Source organism: Caenorhabditis remanei, chromosome IV, assembly GCF_010183535.1.
Source record: "Caenorhabditis remanei strain PX506 chromosome IV, whole genome shotgun sequence".
Classification (NCBI taxonomy): Eukaryota; Metazoa; Nematoda; class Chromadorea; order Rhabditida; family Rhabditidae; genus Caenorhabditis; species Caenorhabditis remanei.
In genome coordinates this window covers 23,708,160-23,724,624 of record NC_071331.1, presented here as the reverse complement: position 1 = coordinate 23,724,624, position 16,465 = coordinate 23,708,160, and the positions used below count along the sequence as shown (strand labels likewise).

Here is a 16,465-nt window from a genome sequence, read left to right as displayed (position 1 = left end):
TAATATTCTATGTTCGTCTCCAATGTCTATATATATTTTTTTTTTTTTTGATGTAAATTATTTTAAAACGGTAAAATGTTGAGAATTAATGAAAAAACAATAAAATTTTAATCACTAGCATTTGAATGTGACTCACAAACATGAAAGCGTCTTCTCTGTGGATGCGTCATACATATGTCAAATGAAAATTTTCAACCGGTGTATGAAAAAGATCCCCTTGTAAGAGAATAAACAACACTTACTTATGCCCTCGACTCGCACAATCCTTGCCTGGTTGTGTGAGGTGAGGAGTCTCTCACAATTTTAACAACATAGAAGATAAAACAAAAATTTTTTTACCCATCAGGTTTTACATGATTGTGCCTTTCCTACAATCATCATCATCAGATCAAACATTGAGTGAAAATTGATAAAAAAGCCTGGCCATGAACTTGACAAAACGTGTAAATTTGGAGATCTGTCCTATGTGCCTAGAACGCGCGAGAACCTCCCAAAAAAAATGGACTCTGTGGGCCTCACATTACCCACACTTGATGTTCACATGACGGAAAGTCAGGTCTACGGGTCACGGATCAAAGTTTAATGATAGTGGGTGGTTTCGTTTATCTAAGCAACCTTGAATCTGGCCCCAGATCTCACAGAAGAGAACCCCATGGTGAAATTAACTACATCTGAGGATAGGTTGGGTGGTGTGAATTTAACCATATGACCCAATAGCTAGAGCCAGCTGGCGCACCTTCGACGTCTTTTTGAGCTCCTATTCTGAGCCAGTGAGCGTGTGAGAATCTACTGAGCCTAGTATTTGATTGTAGGTGACTGGTCAACTCACAACATAATATCTCGTGGTAAAATTATCACCATTAGGAGTGTGGTTCAAATGCGGTTAATTTACCCATATGACCCTATAGTTTAGGTCCCCTGGAGCATCTTCGACACATTTTTGAGCTCTTTTTGCTCAAGCTCTGGTCAGCTCTCTGGCCAGTCTTCAATCTTGAGTCATACGCTAATGCCATCAGTCACAAAATCTCATGGTAAATTTGACGACATGGTGGTAAATTTCCCCTACCTATCTACTATCTCATTCTCCACTCTCATGTCAAACAATAGACGTAATGATACATCTCTCAATGATTGAAAAGAGATGCTAGTGTTCCCTCATCGATAAATAAAAACTATTCTAGTAAGTTCTTTTCTCTCTCTTCCAGCATTCTCATTATCTATTTGACTACAAACTGTTGTCCCCTTGAGTATAAACTGTTGTCCCCTTGAGTATAAACTGTTGTCCCCTTGAGTATAAACTGTTGTCCCATTGAGTATAAACTGTTGTCCCCTTGAGAATTTTTCATTGTCCCCTTGAGTATAACTTGGGGCCCCCTCCAATCCAACAACTTAGTGTCCCTTTGAGCATGTGTCCCTCTGAGACTTTGTCCCTTTGAGCATCAACTATGTACCCCCAAGAGTAAATGTCCCCTTTGTCCCCTTGAGCATTGTACCCCCTGGAGCATTGGCCACTTGATGATCAAAAAGTGTGGAAATCTTCGAAAAAATTTGTTTCGTTTTTGTGGTTCCAATTTCTTTCTATACTCATAAAAATTAGTATTACACTCTTCAAATCTCAAAAAACGCGATGTAGACCCAATAATTGCACTTTAAAAATTCATAATAAAAAAAGCAAAAAAAGATTCGGCGTGGCCAGAATCGAACCCACACCTTTCCTACCCCGAATCCCCCCCACTACCACTGGACCACTGATGTTCATATTTTTAATTGAGAAAAGGCGATTGAAGAAAGGGGCGTCACGCGTTTAATTTGACACGGCGATTTTCAGAAATTTTCAGACCCAATTTTCTCGCCAACGAGCCGTATTGCGCAGCTTTTGAGAACGGCATGTGATAGAGCAGGGTCGAAAGTATATATGTACCAAGTTTCAGCCAATTCTCAACCCTGATATGAAAAAGGTTCCCTTGTGAAGAAATGAAAATATATTTTCAGAAACTTTTAAGGAATGCTATAAAAGTAAAGATTTCTTTGTTAAATATAAATTTTTTTTTCGGAAATTACGGACTAACTAGGGAAGGTCATGGACTTGGTCTGTAGTTATGGGTCGTGACATATACCATTGGAAAGCTGAGAACAAGCTGCAGAGTTGCGCGGAAGTGATTTTTTCAAAAACGGAACTCGGAAGTAAAATTCCAAATCCGGAAGTCGGAAGTAAAATTTTGAAAACGGAAGTCGGAAGTCGGAATTCCGCGCAACTCTGACACGCTGATTCCAAATATATTGTCAGTTTTTGCCCTCGAGGTCTGGTATTCAAGAAAAACAAGGTCAAAGTTTGGAAAAATGACAAATTATTGCCTTTCTGACACGCGAAATTTTTTTTGAAATTTTTTTGTCATTTTTCCCATACATGCAAACCGGGCCGACACGGGCAGGCGCGTAATTCGCGACAAACTCAATATTATGAGCTGAAAAATATACCAAAATGTAGATCTCAGCGAGTTCTATATCCTTGACCTACTACGGGCCGGATGGCTATTCGTTAATGTGCCGCGGGCCGGGAAAACGTGCCAAAAATCGCGAAAATGTCCAAAAAAGCCATTCTAGCCCGGCCCGCGGCACATCAACGAATAGCCATCCGGCCCGTAGTAGGACACGGACATAGAACTCGTCGAGATCTACATTTCGATATATTTTTGAGCTTATCATATTGAGTTTGACGCGAGTTACGCGCCGGCCCGATTTGCAAGTATGATTTTTACCAACTTTGACCATGTTTTTCTCGAATACCAGGCCTTGAGGGCAAAAACTGAATTTATATTTGAAATCAGCGTTTTCTCAGCTTTCCAATGATATAGGTCACAACTCGAGACCGAGTCCATGACCTTCCCTAGTAAGACAATTATTCACTGTTTCAAAGTCTCTGAGTTTCTTCTTCTTGAAACTCTATAGCTTTTTTCAACCTGCAAATCTCATTTTCCACCCAAAAAAACTTCTTTTTTTCGGTATCTCCAAAAAAACCTTGAGATAGCGTTCTAATAAGCCGCGAAAAATCTCTCCCATCAAAAATCGTCCTTGAGAGGAAGAGAGAAGGCGTTGGAAATCAGATAATTCTGATGAATAAAATCTTCCGCTTCCTCTTCTCTCTTTCTCGCCGTCTCTCCATCTTACACACTATTTCGCTCTCACTTTTCCATCCATTCGACCTTGCCAATCACCAATTTTTTATTTCATTATAGCAAAAAGACTTAAGACACAAACACAGGGCGCCCCAAGGTTGTAAACCTGTAGTAATACGTATTACGACCGCCCATAGGGGCAGACGGTATAAAAGACGGCGGGTAGGTTGGTGAAAAGTCAGTTCCCACCTGAAAATGGATCTCGAACAACGTATCAAAGCGTACCGCTTCGTCGCCTACTCGGCAGTCGCCTTCTCCGTCGTTGCCGTTATTTCGGTGAGTTAGCTCTTCAGCTCAGCTTTCAGAAAAGTATAATTATACCTAGCTGGGATTACTGTAGTTTTCGTGGTAAGACCCCGCTTCCCTCAAACCAAAAGCATGATTATACTTTTCTGAATCGTCTCGATGAGAGGAATCGAACGGTCTTAAGACTTTTCAATTTCCAGGTATGCGTCACCCTTCCAATGGTGTACAACTACGTGCACCATGTGAAGAGAACGATGCACTCTGAGATCAACTTCTGCAAGGGATCCGCCAAGGATATCTGGTCAGAGGTCAACCACTTGAAGGCTATCCCAGCCGGAAACCGTACCGCCCGTCAAGCCGGTTATGATGCTGGAGTCTCCGGAGGATCCGCCTCTGCCGGAGGATGCGACGCTTGCTGCCTTCCAGGAGCCGCCGGACCAGCCGGAACCCCAGGAAAGCCAGGACGTCCAGGAAAGCCAGGAGCACCAGGACTTCCAGGAAACCCAGGACGCCCACCACAGCAGCCATGTGAGCCAGTCACCCCACCACCATGCAAGCCATGCCCAGCCGGACCAGCCGGACCACCAGGACCACCAGGACCAGCCGGAGACGCCGGATCCAACGGAAACCCAGGAGCACCAGGAAACGACGGACAGCCAGGAGCCCCAGGAAACAAGGGACCATCTGGACCAAACGGAAATCCAGGAGCACCAGGAGCACCAGGACAACCAGGACAAGACGCTCCATCTGAGCCAATCACCCCAGGAGCACCAGGACCAGCTGGACCAGCCGGACCACAAGGACCACCAGGAGCCCCAGGACAACCAGGACACGACGGACAACCAGGAGCCCCAGGACCAAAGGGACCAAATGGAAATCCAGGAGCCCCAGGAGCCGACGGAAATCCAGGAGCCCCAGGACAAGCTGGAACTCCAGGAGGTGCCGGAGAGAAGGGAATCTGTCCAAAATACTGCGCCATCGACGGAGGAGTCTTCTTCGAGGACGGAACTCGCCGTTAAATTCACATTTTTCTTTGAGAAAATCAATAAAATATTCTCTATTTCATTAATTCTTTATTTTTTCCAGGAAAAACTTATTTTTAAGTGAAAAAATGGCGAAAAATCAACTAAAAAGGGTACTGTACCTTAAAGGCGCATGTTGTAAATTCGTGAGTCGGATCTCGCCACGAATTTTATTTTTCGCGGTTTTTTTGCGATTTAAATTAATTCAAAGGTTAAACTTGCAGTTTTACTGTTAAAAAGCGTTCTAAACCCCAAAAAATCGGTTAAAAATTAGAAATTAATAATTTCGCGAAAATAAAACACTATTCGGTGATTTTTCTGAAAAAAATGTTGGGAAAAATTGAATTTTCAGTCATTTTTTATTGTTTTTAAACAATTTTTTGGATTTTAAACCGCTAAAAGTCACCTACAAACAGCCAAAACATTTTTTAAATCTCAAATTTCTATTTCAGAGTACTGTACCTCAAAGGCGCATGCTCTGAAAAATTTTCGGAGTCTCAACACGATCTACGTTGTGTTGATTTACGTGGCGATTTTTGTAATTATTTTCGAACTTTTTGAATAAAAAGTTGAGTTTTTGACGATTTTTCGTGTTTTTTCGAAGTTTTTTAAAGGTTTTAGGGTGAAAAAACGTAAAAAATCAGGTTTTTCGCATGAAAATGTTTGAAAATCTATCAAAAATTAGTTAAAAACTTCTAAAATAATATTTCTCGATTTTTTTTCAATTTTCCCATTAATTTCTGTTTCTTTCTCTCGATTCGTGTCCCCCACCGCAAACAAAACGTCGAAAGCGGCGGGAGAGGGGGGCGAATTATCGATCGGCCACCGACCCGGAAAAAGTGTCGACGTGTCTTCTCTCCCTGACCAGTTTCTAACGGAATTTGTGATTTTTGACGTTTCTAGTGCAAAAAATCGAGTTTTTCACTGTTTTTTGACCAGAAAACATGGTTTTTCCTGCAAAAATCGACATTTTTCGACGATTTCAGGTAAAATAGCCATCAAAAAGGATGGAAACGCATGAAAAAGCGGAGAAATCGATTGATGAACGGGTCCATCAACAGCTGGTTTATAAGGATAATCGAATTATCGATTTGAACAATGTGATATTGGATAAAGAACGACAGATTCTTGATTTACAGGTGAGATTTGAAAAATAAAGGTTTTTTGATCATAACAGGACGATTTTAGGTTAAAAAGTCGTAAAAAATTGATAATTGTAGCTCAAAACTAATTAAAAGACGTTTTTGAGCTCAAAATACGATTTTTGAGCTGAAAAACGTGGTTTTTAGCTCGAAAATCGTAAAAATCATCTTTTTTTTCAAACGCGCCGAAGGCACGCCAGACAACACGATTTTTACGATTTTTACCCCCAAAAACACTATTTCTTGACTCGAAATTGATTTAAATCAATTTCTAGTCGATTTTTGACGTTTTTTAACACCAAAAAACACAATTTTCAGCTTAAAAACGTGGTTTTCAGCTCAAAAATCGTAAAAATCTTCGTTTTTTAAATAAAGCGCCCAAGGCACGCCAGACGGCAATGTTTATGAGTTTTACACCCAAAAAACACAATTTTTTACTCAGAATTGATCTAAAATCATTTCTAGTCGATTTTTTACGATTTGCAGTCAATAAATAGCGAATTTTTACCATTTTTTTGCCCCAAAACTCAATTTTTTTTTACTCAAAATTAATTTAAGACCATTTTCAGTCGATATTTTACAACTTTTAGCCTCAATATTCAATTTTTTTCAGCGAAAATTGATTTTTGACCATTTCCTGTCGATTTTCACGATTTTTACCCCTGAAAATCTATTTTTTGAAGCAAGATTGATTTAAGACAGTGTCTAGTCGATTTTTGACGTTTTTTAGCACCAAAAATCTCAATTTTCAGCTTAAAAACACAGTTTTTAGCTCGAAAATCGTAAAAATCATCCTCTTTAAAAAAAAAGCGCCTAAGGCACGCCAGCGCCACCAAATTTCCCCATTTGTAGCGCCAAAATCTCAATTTTTGACTTAAAATCGATCTAAAGCTAATATTAGTCAATTTTTCACGATTTTTAATCCCAAAAACCTTAATTTTTGCTGAAAAACGTGATTTTTAGCTCAAAAATCGTAAAAATCATCGTTTTTTGAATAAAGCGCCCAAGGCACGCCAGCCGGCTATCTCCCTGATTTTCACCTCAAAAACACAATTTTTAAAGCTTAAAATTGATCCAAAACCATTTCTAGTCGATTTTTCACGATTTTCAGTCAATAAATAGCGAATTTTTCATTTTCAGACCTAAAACTCATTTTTTTTGGCAATTTATGGCAATTTTTGGCACAAAATGGCAATTTTTCACGATTTTTACCTCCAAAATTCAATTTTTCAAGTCAATAGCGATTTGAGACTATTTCTAGTCGATTTTTCTCAATTTTCAATCATAAATTGGTGAATTTTTATGATTTTTACCCCTAAAATTCAATTTATTTTACTCAAAATCGATTTTAGACAATTTTTAGTCGATTTTTCACGATTGTCAACCAAAAAGTGGCGAATTTTTCACGATATTTAGCGCCAATATTCAATTTTTTAGCGAAAATCGATTTTTTCACCATTTCCTGTCGATTTTTCACGGTTTTTAACTTCAAAATGCAATTTTTGCTGAAAAACGTGGATTTTACCTCGAAAATCGTAAAAATCATCGTCTTTTGAAGAAAGCGCCCAAGGCACGCCAGACGGCACGGTTTAATACGATTTTTACCCCAAAAAACTTAATTTTTGAGTTGAAATTGGTTTGAGACGATTTTTCACAATTTTCAATCATAAAATGGCGAATTTTTCACGATATTTAGCGCCAAAATTCAATATTTTGAGTCAAAATCGATTTTTTGACAATTTTCAGTCGATTTTTGACCATTTTTACCTACAAAATTCAATTTTTTGAGTCAGCATCAATTTAAGATCATTTTCAGTCGATTTTTCGCGATTTTTAACGCCAGAATTCAATTTTTTGAGTCAAAATCGATTTTAGACAATTTTTAGTCGATTTTTCACGATTTTCAGCACAAAAACCCCCATTTTCAGCCTATTTTTACCAAAAATCTGTTCCAGGAACGAGTCCGCGAGCACAATGAAGTGGCGACGGTCAAAAATCAGGCGATGCGAATCGTTCAGCAGAAATTCGAAGAGATGAATCGAGACAAGAAGGATATGTCGACTGAAACTGAACCGAATTTATTCAATTCGACGTCTTCTACGACGTCTTCTAAAAATTCAGAACGTCGCGCGCGGAGCTCGTCTCCAGGACACGTTATTGCAGCGAGAAGTGCGTTTTAGGACGTTTTTTGGCAGAAAATAGTCGAAAATATGTCAAAATCGAGCCAAAAATCGATTTTTTGAGCTAAAAATTGCTCTAGTGGACATCCGGACACCTAGACAGACAGACAGACGTCAAAATCTGAATTTTTCGGGAAAAACTGAATTCTAAGCCGAAAATTTCGAATTTTTGCGTTGAAACCACCGATTTTCCGCCTGAAAATCGATTTTTGAGCTGAGAATCACATTTTTCGGCGAAAAATCGCAATTTTAAGTTGAAACAGTGAGAACGTTGCTGTTTCAGGCAATTTTTCGCGCTGAAAATTGTATTTTTCGTCCATTATATCCAAATTTTTGAAGCTATTGCGACTAAATCGATTTTTAAGCTGAAAATTACTGTAAAACCGAAATTTCGGACATCCGGACTCAAAAATCCGAATTTTAGAGCCCAAAACATGCCAGAAATCATAAATTTTGGACATCCGGACACGCAGATCAAGATTTAGACAGCGAAGTTGTCTGAAACAGTGAATTTTTTAGTGAAAACTGAGAAAAAACGGATTTCGGACATCTGGACACACAGACAGACACCGGGACTTCCAAAATCTCGAAAACACACAGTTTTGGCTCAAAATTTCTCACTTTTCACCCAATTTTTTACTGTTTCAACATCCCAAACGGACATCTGGACATCCGGACACAATATCTACAGACAGACATACGGACATCGGGACATCTGGACTGACAGACACACAGACAGACATCTGAGCCAAAAACTCAAAAATTCACTGTTTCAGCCAAATGTTGAGATTTTTACTAATTTTTCACAGTTTAAACTGGATATCCGGACACACAGATTTACAGACAGACATCCGGACATCCGGACACACAGACACACAGATAGACATAGGGACATCCAAAAACTCGAAAATACACTGTTTTTGCTCAAAATTTCTCGATTTTTACGGATTTTTATTCAATTTTTCTCAAATTTTCTGTGTCCGACATCACAAACGGACATCCGGATATCCGGACATACAGATCTACAGACAGACATCCGGACATTCGGACACACAGACAGACACCTGAGCCAAAAACTCAAAATTCACTGTTTCAGCCAAATTTTTGAGATTTTTACTAATTTTTCCTAATTTTCATTCAATTTTTCTCAAATTTTCTGTGTCCGACATCACAAACGGACATCCGGACATCCGGACATACAGATCTACAGACAGACATCCGGACATTCGGACACACAGACAGACATCTGAGCCAATAACTCGAAAATTCACTGTTTTTGCTCAAAATTTTCGGATTTTTCCCAATTTTCATCCAATTTTTTTCCAATTTTTTCCATTTTTTCTTCAGAATCCGCGCCCACAATGGTCACCTCATCATCGGGCACATTCTCCCCTCCACCCATCGATCCTCCATTCGATTCTCCATCAAATCGTCTCTCAACACTACCAGATATCGACGGAATCCTGCGAAAACAATCACTCGAGAAAACGTGTGACGTTCGATTTGAATCCCAATTCGATTCTGACGACTTCTGGAGCCACTCCACGTCTTCTACACTCAATGATGACGTCATCTGCAACGTCTTCTGCTCAGAATGATGTTTTGGAGCACGCGTTGACGGAAGCGTCGTCAGAAAACGCGCTCCTCCGACAACAAGTCGTCGATTTGAATTCGGCTGTTGAATCCATGAAATCAGAATATGAATCAGAGATTTTGAAGTATACAAAGGAGGCGAAAACTGCTGGATTGAAGGCGAAAGTCGCGGCGACGGCAAGAATTAAAGAATTGGAGACGACACTTGAGCACATTAATGGGAAAAGTCAGGAAGAGGTGCGGAAAAACGTGTTTTTGAGTGAAAAAACGAGAAATTCCGGGGGATTTTAAGCTGGAAATCGAGTTTTTTGCAGTTAAAATTGCTAAAAATTGAGATTTTTTCCCCCAAAAACTGTAATTTTAAGCTAGAAATTGAGTTTTTCGTCTGAAAATCATCGATTTTAAGCTGGAAATCGAGTTTTTTGCAGTTAAAATTGCTAAAAATTGAGATTTTTCCCCCCAAAAACTGTAATTTTAGGCTAGAAATTGAGTTTTTCGTCTGAAAATCATCGATTTTGAGCTGAAAAATGCGGTTTTTATCACGAAGAATCATGGAAATCGTGAATTTTCAGACTGAAAGGTTTAAAAAAACAAGAAATTCCGGTGTTTTAAGCTGGAAATTGAGTTTTTTGCGATAAAAAGTTGATAAAAATGAAGTTTTTTCCCCCAAAAACTGTAAAAAACGGCTTTGCTGCGGTTGGAATTGCTAAAAATGACGATTTTGAACTGAAATGATGTTTTTAACACCAAAAAGTATCAAAATAGTGAATTTTCCGACCGAAATTTGAGATTTCAGTGTCAAAAATCTGCTTTTTTGTCCATTTCCCGTGGGAAAATCCCATTTTTGAGGTGAAAATTGTGATTTTTACGAAAAACCCTATTATTTCGATTCCAACTGTGCCTCTTGGCCTGAAATAACAAAAATTCTCTGGACAAAACACCAAATTTCAGTTTTTTGACTGAAAAATCTCATTTTTTGACTGAAAAATCCCATTTTTTGACTGAAAAATCCCATTTTTCCCCTCAAAACCGTCCAAATTTACAGACAGAACGTCTCCAGGAGGAAGTCGACACTCTCCGCTCATCCCGTAACTGGGAAATCGAACAAAACGGTCTATTGAGGGATCAAGTTGCCCATTTGAAGGAGAAAACGTTCAAATTGACAGAAGAATTGGATGAATCCGAAAAAACGCGACGTCAGCTGGATTCAGAAGTGGAAGAATCGAAGAAATTAATGGAATTGATGGTTGAAGATTTGGGACAGGGCGGAACATCTCATCAACTATCATATTCATCAGAAAGAAGCGATATTTGAGGATATTGACAGACTGAAAGACGCAATTTCAGCACAAGACAGGTTTATTGAGGTGTTGGAGCAAGATATTGTCATCTACGAGCAACATATCGGATTGTTGAGAGAGAATTTGGGAGCAAGTCAGGTAAAAATGAGAGAAAACGCGCTGAAACAGTGAAAAATTACTGTTTCAGACTGAAAATCGAGAAATTTCGGGCTGAAACAGTGAAAAATTACTGTTTCAGACTAAAAATCAAAAAAATATGGCTGAAACAGTAAGATTTTTTGTAGGAATTAAGTGAAATATATTTAAGCTGAAAACGGCTGAAAAATGAAAAAAAAAAGAGTTTTTAGAGCGAAAATAATGCAAAAAGTATCAATTTTTGACCCGAAATGGCTGAAACCGTGAAAAATTACTGTTTCAAAGTGAAAATCGAGAAATTTTGAGCCTAAAAATGAGTTTTCGGAGCAGTTTTGAGCCCGGATTGATGGCTGAAACTGTAGAAAAAGCAGTTACTGTTTCAGATTGAAACAGTAAGATTTTCTACTGAAAATAGGCGAAAAATAGACAAATAGAGGTTTTAAGCAGAAATGAGCTGAAATATGAATGTATAGAGCCTGATTTAGGTGACACTCGAAAAACTTACTGTTTCAGGGTGAAACAGTAAGATTTTCCATCAAAAATAGTCAAAAATCTAGTAATTTTGAGTCAAAAAAGGCAAAAATTGTGTTTTTGAAGCGAAAATCATCCAAAAAGTATCAATTTTCAGCACCCGGAATGATGACTGAAACAGTAAAAAAAAGTTACTGTTTCAGTAATTTTTTATGCAAAAATTGACAAAAAAAAAGAGGTTTTTTCCGTCGATAATAAGCTAGAAACGGACAATTGAGTTTTTGAAGCAGAAATGAGCTGAAAATCTGGAATTATAGAGCCTGTACCAGCTGAAACTCAAAATAGTTACTGTTTCAGAGTGAAACAGTAAGATTTTCTATTGAAAATGAGCGAAAAACTTTTTTGGATCTCAAAATTTGAATTTTTACTGTTTCAGGATGAAAAATCTGAAATTTTTACTCTGAAAATCTATTTTCGAGTTGAAATCCGTCTGAAACGTTGAAAAAATTCAATTTTACCACCCGTTTTATTCAAAAAATCAATAATTTCCAGATCGATCATCGCGCACTCATCAAATCGAAGGCGTTCGAGACGAAACTGTTGGCATTGGAAACGGGAAAAAGAGAAAAGTGACAAGAAATCGAATGGTAAGAATTCAGATGGGAATTTTAGAGTCAGAATTGAATTTTTACGCTGAAAATAGTGAAAAAATGAGATTTTTAGGTGAAAAATCACATTTTTAGGCCCAAAACCCCTAAAAATTTGGAAAAAAACGAGGTTTTTAGGCTGAAAATAGAGAAAAAAGGGTTTTTTAGCCTAAAAATCGATAAATTATTGAACAATTTTGGCGGTTGACAACGTCGTGGATACTGTAGAATCAGTGCTTGACGTCGTCGACATCGCTGGGTTACGGTAGGCGCTGAAACTGGCTGGAAGACCGATTTTCGTCGATTCGTATAGACGATAGTTATATCCGAGACTCTGACTCCCGCGAGGAGCGATTTGACGAGTTTCAGTGCGTTTTACGACCTGAAATTGTGAAAAATTAGATGAAAATCGAGAATTTTGAGTGAAAAAATGCCTGAAATTGGCTGAAACAGTAATTTTTTTAAAGCAAAATCGACTTTTGAGCGGTGAAAAACTCAATTTCTGTGAATTTTTAGCTAAAAAACCGGCTGAAACTGTAATTTTTCCTCTCAAAATTGACCTTTACGGGCTGAAACTCATTTTTCAGAGAGATTTTGAAGTTTTTAGCTAGAAAAAACCGAAAAATTGGTCGAAATCGACTGAAACAGTGAATTTTTCAGCTGGGAAAATCAGTTTAAGCCATTTTTAAGGCCTGGCTGAAAAAGTATTTCTGATAGCATTTTTCTGGTGAAACAGTGAATTTTTCAATCCAAAACAACTTTTTGAACTCTGAAACTCATTTTAGACCCTTTTCAGTGCTCAAAACCCGGAAAAACTGGTCAGAATTGACTGAAACAGTAATTTTTTGAACCGAAAATCGACTTTCTGTGCTCTGAAACTCGTTTTAGTGCTCAAAACCCAGAAAAACTGGCTGAAACAGTAAATTGGGTTCAAAAATTGTCTTTTTGAGCTTTTTGATGTTTTTAACTCGAAAATAATGAAAAAACCGGTTGAAACAGTAATTTTGGGATCTGAAACTGAATTTTCAGCCATTTTCAGTCGGTTTTGATAGATTTTCGACTAGAACTCACATCACACTCGCACTGTGAGCAATAGTACGTCTTCCGTCTCAAACAACAATAAATTCCGCACGGAAAACAGAAAATCGCCCATAGAATCGCACGCCAACTGAAACGACTCTTGACGCGTTTCTCGTGACACGCCGGACACGTTGTCGTTGATGATGTTGTCGACATGACGATGATTTACATCTGAAAATGGAGAAAATTTGGGGTTTTTGAGTGGAAAAACGAGAAAAAATCGACCTGGGAATGGGATTTTGAGAAGTGGAAATGAATTTTTGAGAGATTTTGAGTGTTTTCACGCTGAAAAACTGATTTTCAGCTTGTTTTGATATAAATTTAAGAGCTCAATGAGCAAAAGGCAAGAATTGTGGAGTTTGGAGTCTTGAAACAGTAAATTTCAAGCAGAAAATTGAATTTTTTGAGTTTCTTTTTTAGCTGAAACAGTACTTTCAGACAGTTTTTAGCTCAAAATTCAGATTTTGTGTCTAAAATGATTTGCATTTAATTCGAGCTGAAAATTGTCTGAAAATACTGTTTCAGCTTGGAAAACTCGAAAAATTCGATTTTCAGCTTGGGAGTTACTGTTTCAGGCTCGAAACTAGTGAAAATCATATTTTTGGAACGAAAATTTTAGTAAAAACTTAAAATTCGGACCGTTTTGAGCTGAAACAGTGAATTTTTTGCTAATTTTCCTATTGAAACAGTATTTTTCAGTTGAAAATATCAAAAAATCCCACGAATTTCCGAGTTTTTCGTGCAGAACCCGATATTTTTAACCGAAAGTGCTGTGATTTTTGTAATTTCGACGATTTCTAAGCTCGAAATTCACTTTTTTAGCGGATTTTCTGTATGAAACAGTAATTACCAACTTGAAACAGTAATTTTCGACCCAAAATCTGTAATTTCTGACCGATTTTCAGCCATTTTTAGCTGAAAAATAGCATTTTCTCCGCAAAAACTCACTTGCCACGTGTCCAAATGAAGAATCTGTGTCAATAATCGAGTGTAAATAACTAATTCTCTCTCAGCCACCGACCCGATACGTTTCTCTATTAGACAATCTGAAAATAGTGTGTGATATTGAGAGAGTGGTGAGAGATAATCATGAGAAGAGACGAGACGAGAGATTTGGAAAAGAGAAGTGATTGTTGACAAGAGGGAGGGGAAAAAACTGGTTTGGAAGTGAATTTTGGGCTGAAAATAACGGAAAATGACCGAAAATAAGCGGAAAATTGGTCTGAAACAGTGGAAATTGAGCTTAGAAACCGTCAAAATTAGGATTTAACTGAAAATCCAGAAAACTGGTTGAAATTTGGCTGAAAATCGATCTGGAACGATGAAAATTGAGCTAATAAAGTCTCAAAATGTGTCAGAATCGAAATTTGACTGAAAATTCCTATTCTAGACCGTCAACTAGACGATCTGCTGAGTTTTTCAAGTCTCGCGGCAAAATTTGGCTGAAATTTAGCTGAAATTGAGCTGAAATAGTGGAAATTGAGCTTAGAAACCGTCAAAATTAGGATTTGACTGAAAATCCGGAAAACTGACTGAAATTTGGCTGAAAATCGATCTGAAACAGTAGCAATTGAGCTAATAAAGTCTCAAGATCCGTCAGATTCATTAGAATCAAAATTTGGCTGAAAAGCTCTATTCTAGACCGTCAACTAGACGATCTGCTGAGTTTTTCAAGTCTCGCAGCAAAATTTGGCTGAAATTTAGCTGAAATTGAGCTGAAATAGTGGAAATTGGCCTTAGAATTCGGTTTTGACTGAAATCTGGCTGAAAATTCCGCAAAATCGTCAGAAAATAGCTGAAACAGTAAGAAAACTGGAGAGTCCAGTATCTAAGACTGAAAATCGGCTGAAAATCGAGATCGAATGCCTCAAACTAAGCGTGGAACGGTCTCGGACCCTCTGACGGCCATAATGTTGAAATTAGGCTGAAACTGTGGGCTCAAGAATGAAATTTCTATGATTTTGACTGAAAATTAGGTCTGAAACAGTAGAAATTGAGCCCTCACAGTCTCAATTTCAGTCTAATCTCATTATGACGGACAGAAAACCGGTTTGGCTGAAAATTTTGACCTTTGAGACTGATGAATTCAGTTTCAGACTGAGATCTATCTGAAACAGTAGAACTGTCGAATTTGGCCGAAAATCAGACGTCTCGAACGCTTTGAGGTGAAATTCTGCTGAAAATTCAGTCAGAATCCCCTAAAAAAAACGACTCGTAGACGAATTTTGACGGATTTGTCTGAAAATCCGAAAAACTGGCTGAAATTTGGCTGAAAATCGATCTGGAAAAATGAAAATTGAGCTAATAAAGTCTCAAATTCCGTCAGAATCGAAATTTGGCTGAAACTGTGGGATCAAGAATGATTTTTCTATGATTTTGACTGAAAATACAGTCTGAAATAGTAGAATTTGAGCCCTCACGGTCCCGATTTCAGTCTAATCTCATTATGACGACAGAAACGGACAGAAAACACTGGTTTTGTCTGAAAATGTTGAGATCTAGCTGAAATTTCTATCTGAAATATTAGAACTGACGTCTCGAGAGCGTTTCGAGGCGAAATTCTTCTGAAAATGCAGTCAGAATTTCCTAAAAACGACTCGTAGACGAATTTTGACGGATTTTGCTGAAAATCCGGACTAAAATGACTGAAAATCAGTGCCCTAACGCGCAACGTTTTGACAAAAAAAAACCAATTTGTCCGCACTGAACAAAAAAACAGAACACGAGTGCACTCTGTTCCTGTTTTCTATTTATATACATCGACCACCCACTTCTCCGTTTCTTTTTTCTCATTTTGAGAGATGAGTCATGTGAGAAAAAAATGGGAAATTGATCTGAAAATGAGAAAAATCGATCAAAAAATTGAATTTCTCATTTGAAACAGTAAATTTGGGCACTTTGTTCCTTCTGGAAATTGTGGAAATTACCATTTCTTATCGTTTCTCTTATCAGAAATAGAATTAAGATAAGATTGGGAGAAAAGGACAAAGTTCTGAGAGAGATCACACCATTTTTATGGTTTTTGGGCTGAAACAGTCAAAAAACCTCTGAAACAGTAGAGATTTTTACTGTTTCAATATAATTTTGGGTCATTTTGGCCCAAAACTGAGGTTTAGAGGGTACTGAAACAGTTGTAACTCTTATTTTGGTTTAATTATAGCCTAAAACCACTGAAAGAGTAGATTTTTACTGTTTCAGTATGGATTCGGGTCATCTTGGCCTGAAATTGAGCTTAAGACGCCACCGAGACGGTCAGAATTCTATTTTTCGGCTGAAATAGGGCCTAACTCTACTGAAACAGTGAATTTTTCCCAAAAAACTTGCAACAATGCAGGTATTTTGATGAAAAACCTCTGAAACAGTATATTTTCACTGTTTCAAAATTACTTTGAGTCATTTTGACCCAAAACTGAGGTCCTGGCGCCACTGAAACAGTTTTAATTCCATTTTTCGGCTGAAAAAAATGCTGAAA

The 16,465-nt window shown here is 37.9% G+C and overlaps 4 protein-coding genes across 4 annotated transcripts; 3 read left to right on the top strand and 1 right to left on the bottom strand.

Annotated features, from left to right (window-relative positions):
* Positions 1-3,371: 3,371 nt before the first annotated feature.
* Positions 3,372-4,441, top strand: GCK72_015984 (uncharacterized protein; the record flags this gene model as incomplete). Its single annotated transcript, XM_053731248.1, has 2 exons — positions 3,372-3,452; positions 3,623-4,441. The coding sequence occupies 2 exons, from the start codon at positions 3,372-3,374 to the stop codon at positions 4,439-4,441; spliced, it is 900 nt and encodes a 299-aa protein (XP_053586020.1).
* Positions 4,442-5,451: 1,010 nt separating this feature from the next.
* Positions 5,452-7,766, top strand: GCK72_015983 (uncharacterized protein; the record flags this gene model as incomplete). Its single annotated transcript, XM_053731247.1, has 2 exons — positions 5,452-5,583; positions 7,542-7,766. 2 exons carry the CDS (start codon positions 5,452-5,454, stop codon positions 7,764-7,766), a joined length of 357 nt encoding a protein of 118 aa, XP_053586019.1.
* A 1,361-nt stretch (positions 7,767-9,127) lies between these two features.
* Positions 9,128-10,674, top strand: GCK72_015982 (uncharacterized protein; the record flags this gene model as incomplete). Its single annotated transcript, XM_053731246.1, has 3 exons — positions 9,128-9,257; positions 9,304-9,596; positions 10,405-10,674. The coding sequence occupies 3 exons, from the start codon at positions 9,128-9,130 to the stop codon at positions 10,672-10,674; spliced, it is 693 nt and encodes a 230-aa protein (XP_053586018.1).
* A 1,423-nt stretch (positions 10,675-12,097) lies between these two features.
* Positions 12,098-13,149, bottom strand: GCK72_015981 (uncharacterized protein; the record flags this gene model as incomplete). Its single annotated transcript, XM_003098688.2, has 2 exons — positions 12,098-12,295; positions 12,985-13,149. The coding sequence occupies 2 exons, from the start codon at positions 13,147-13,149 to the stop codon at positions 12,098-12,100; spliced, it is 363 nt and encodes a 120-aa protein (XP_003098736.2).
* Between the last annotated feature and the right edge of the window lie 3,316 nt (positions 13,150-16,465).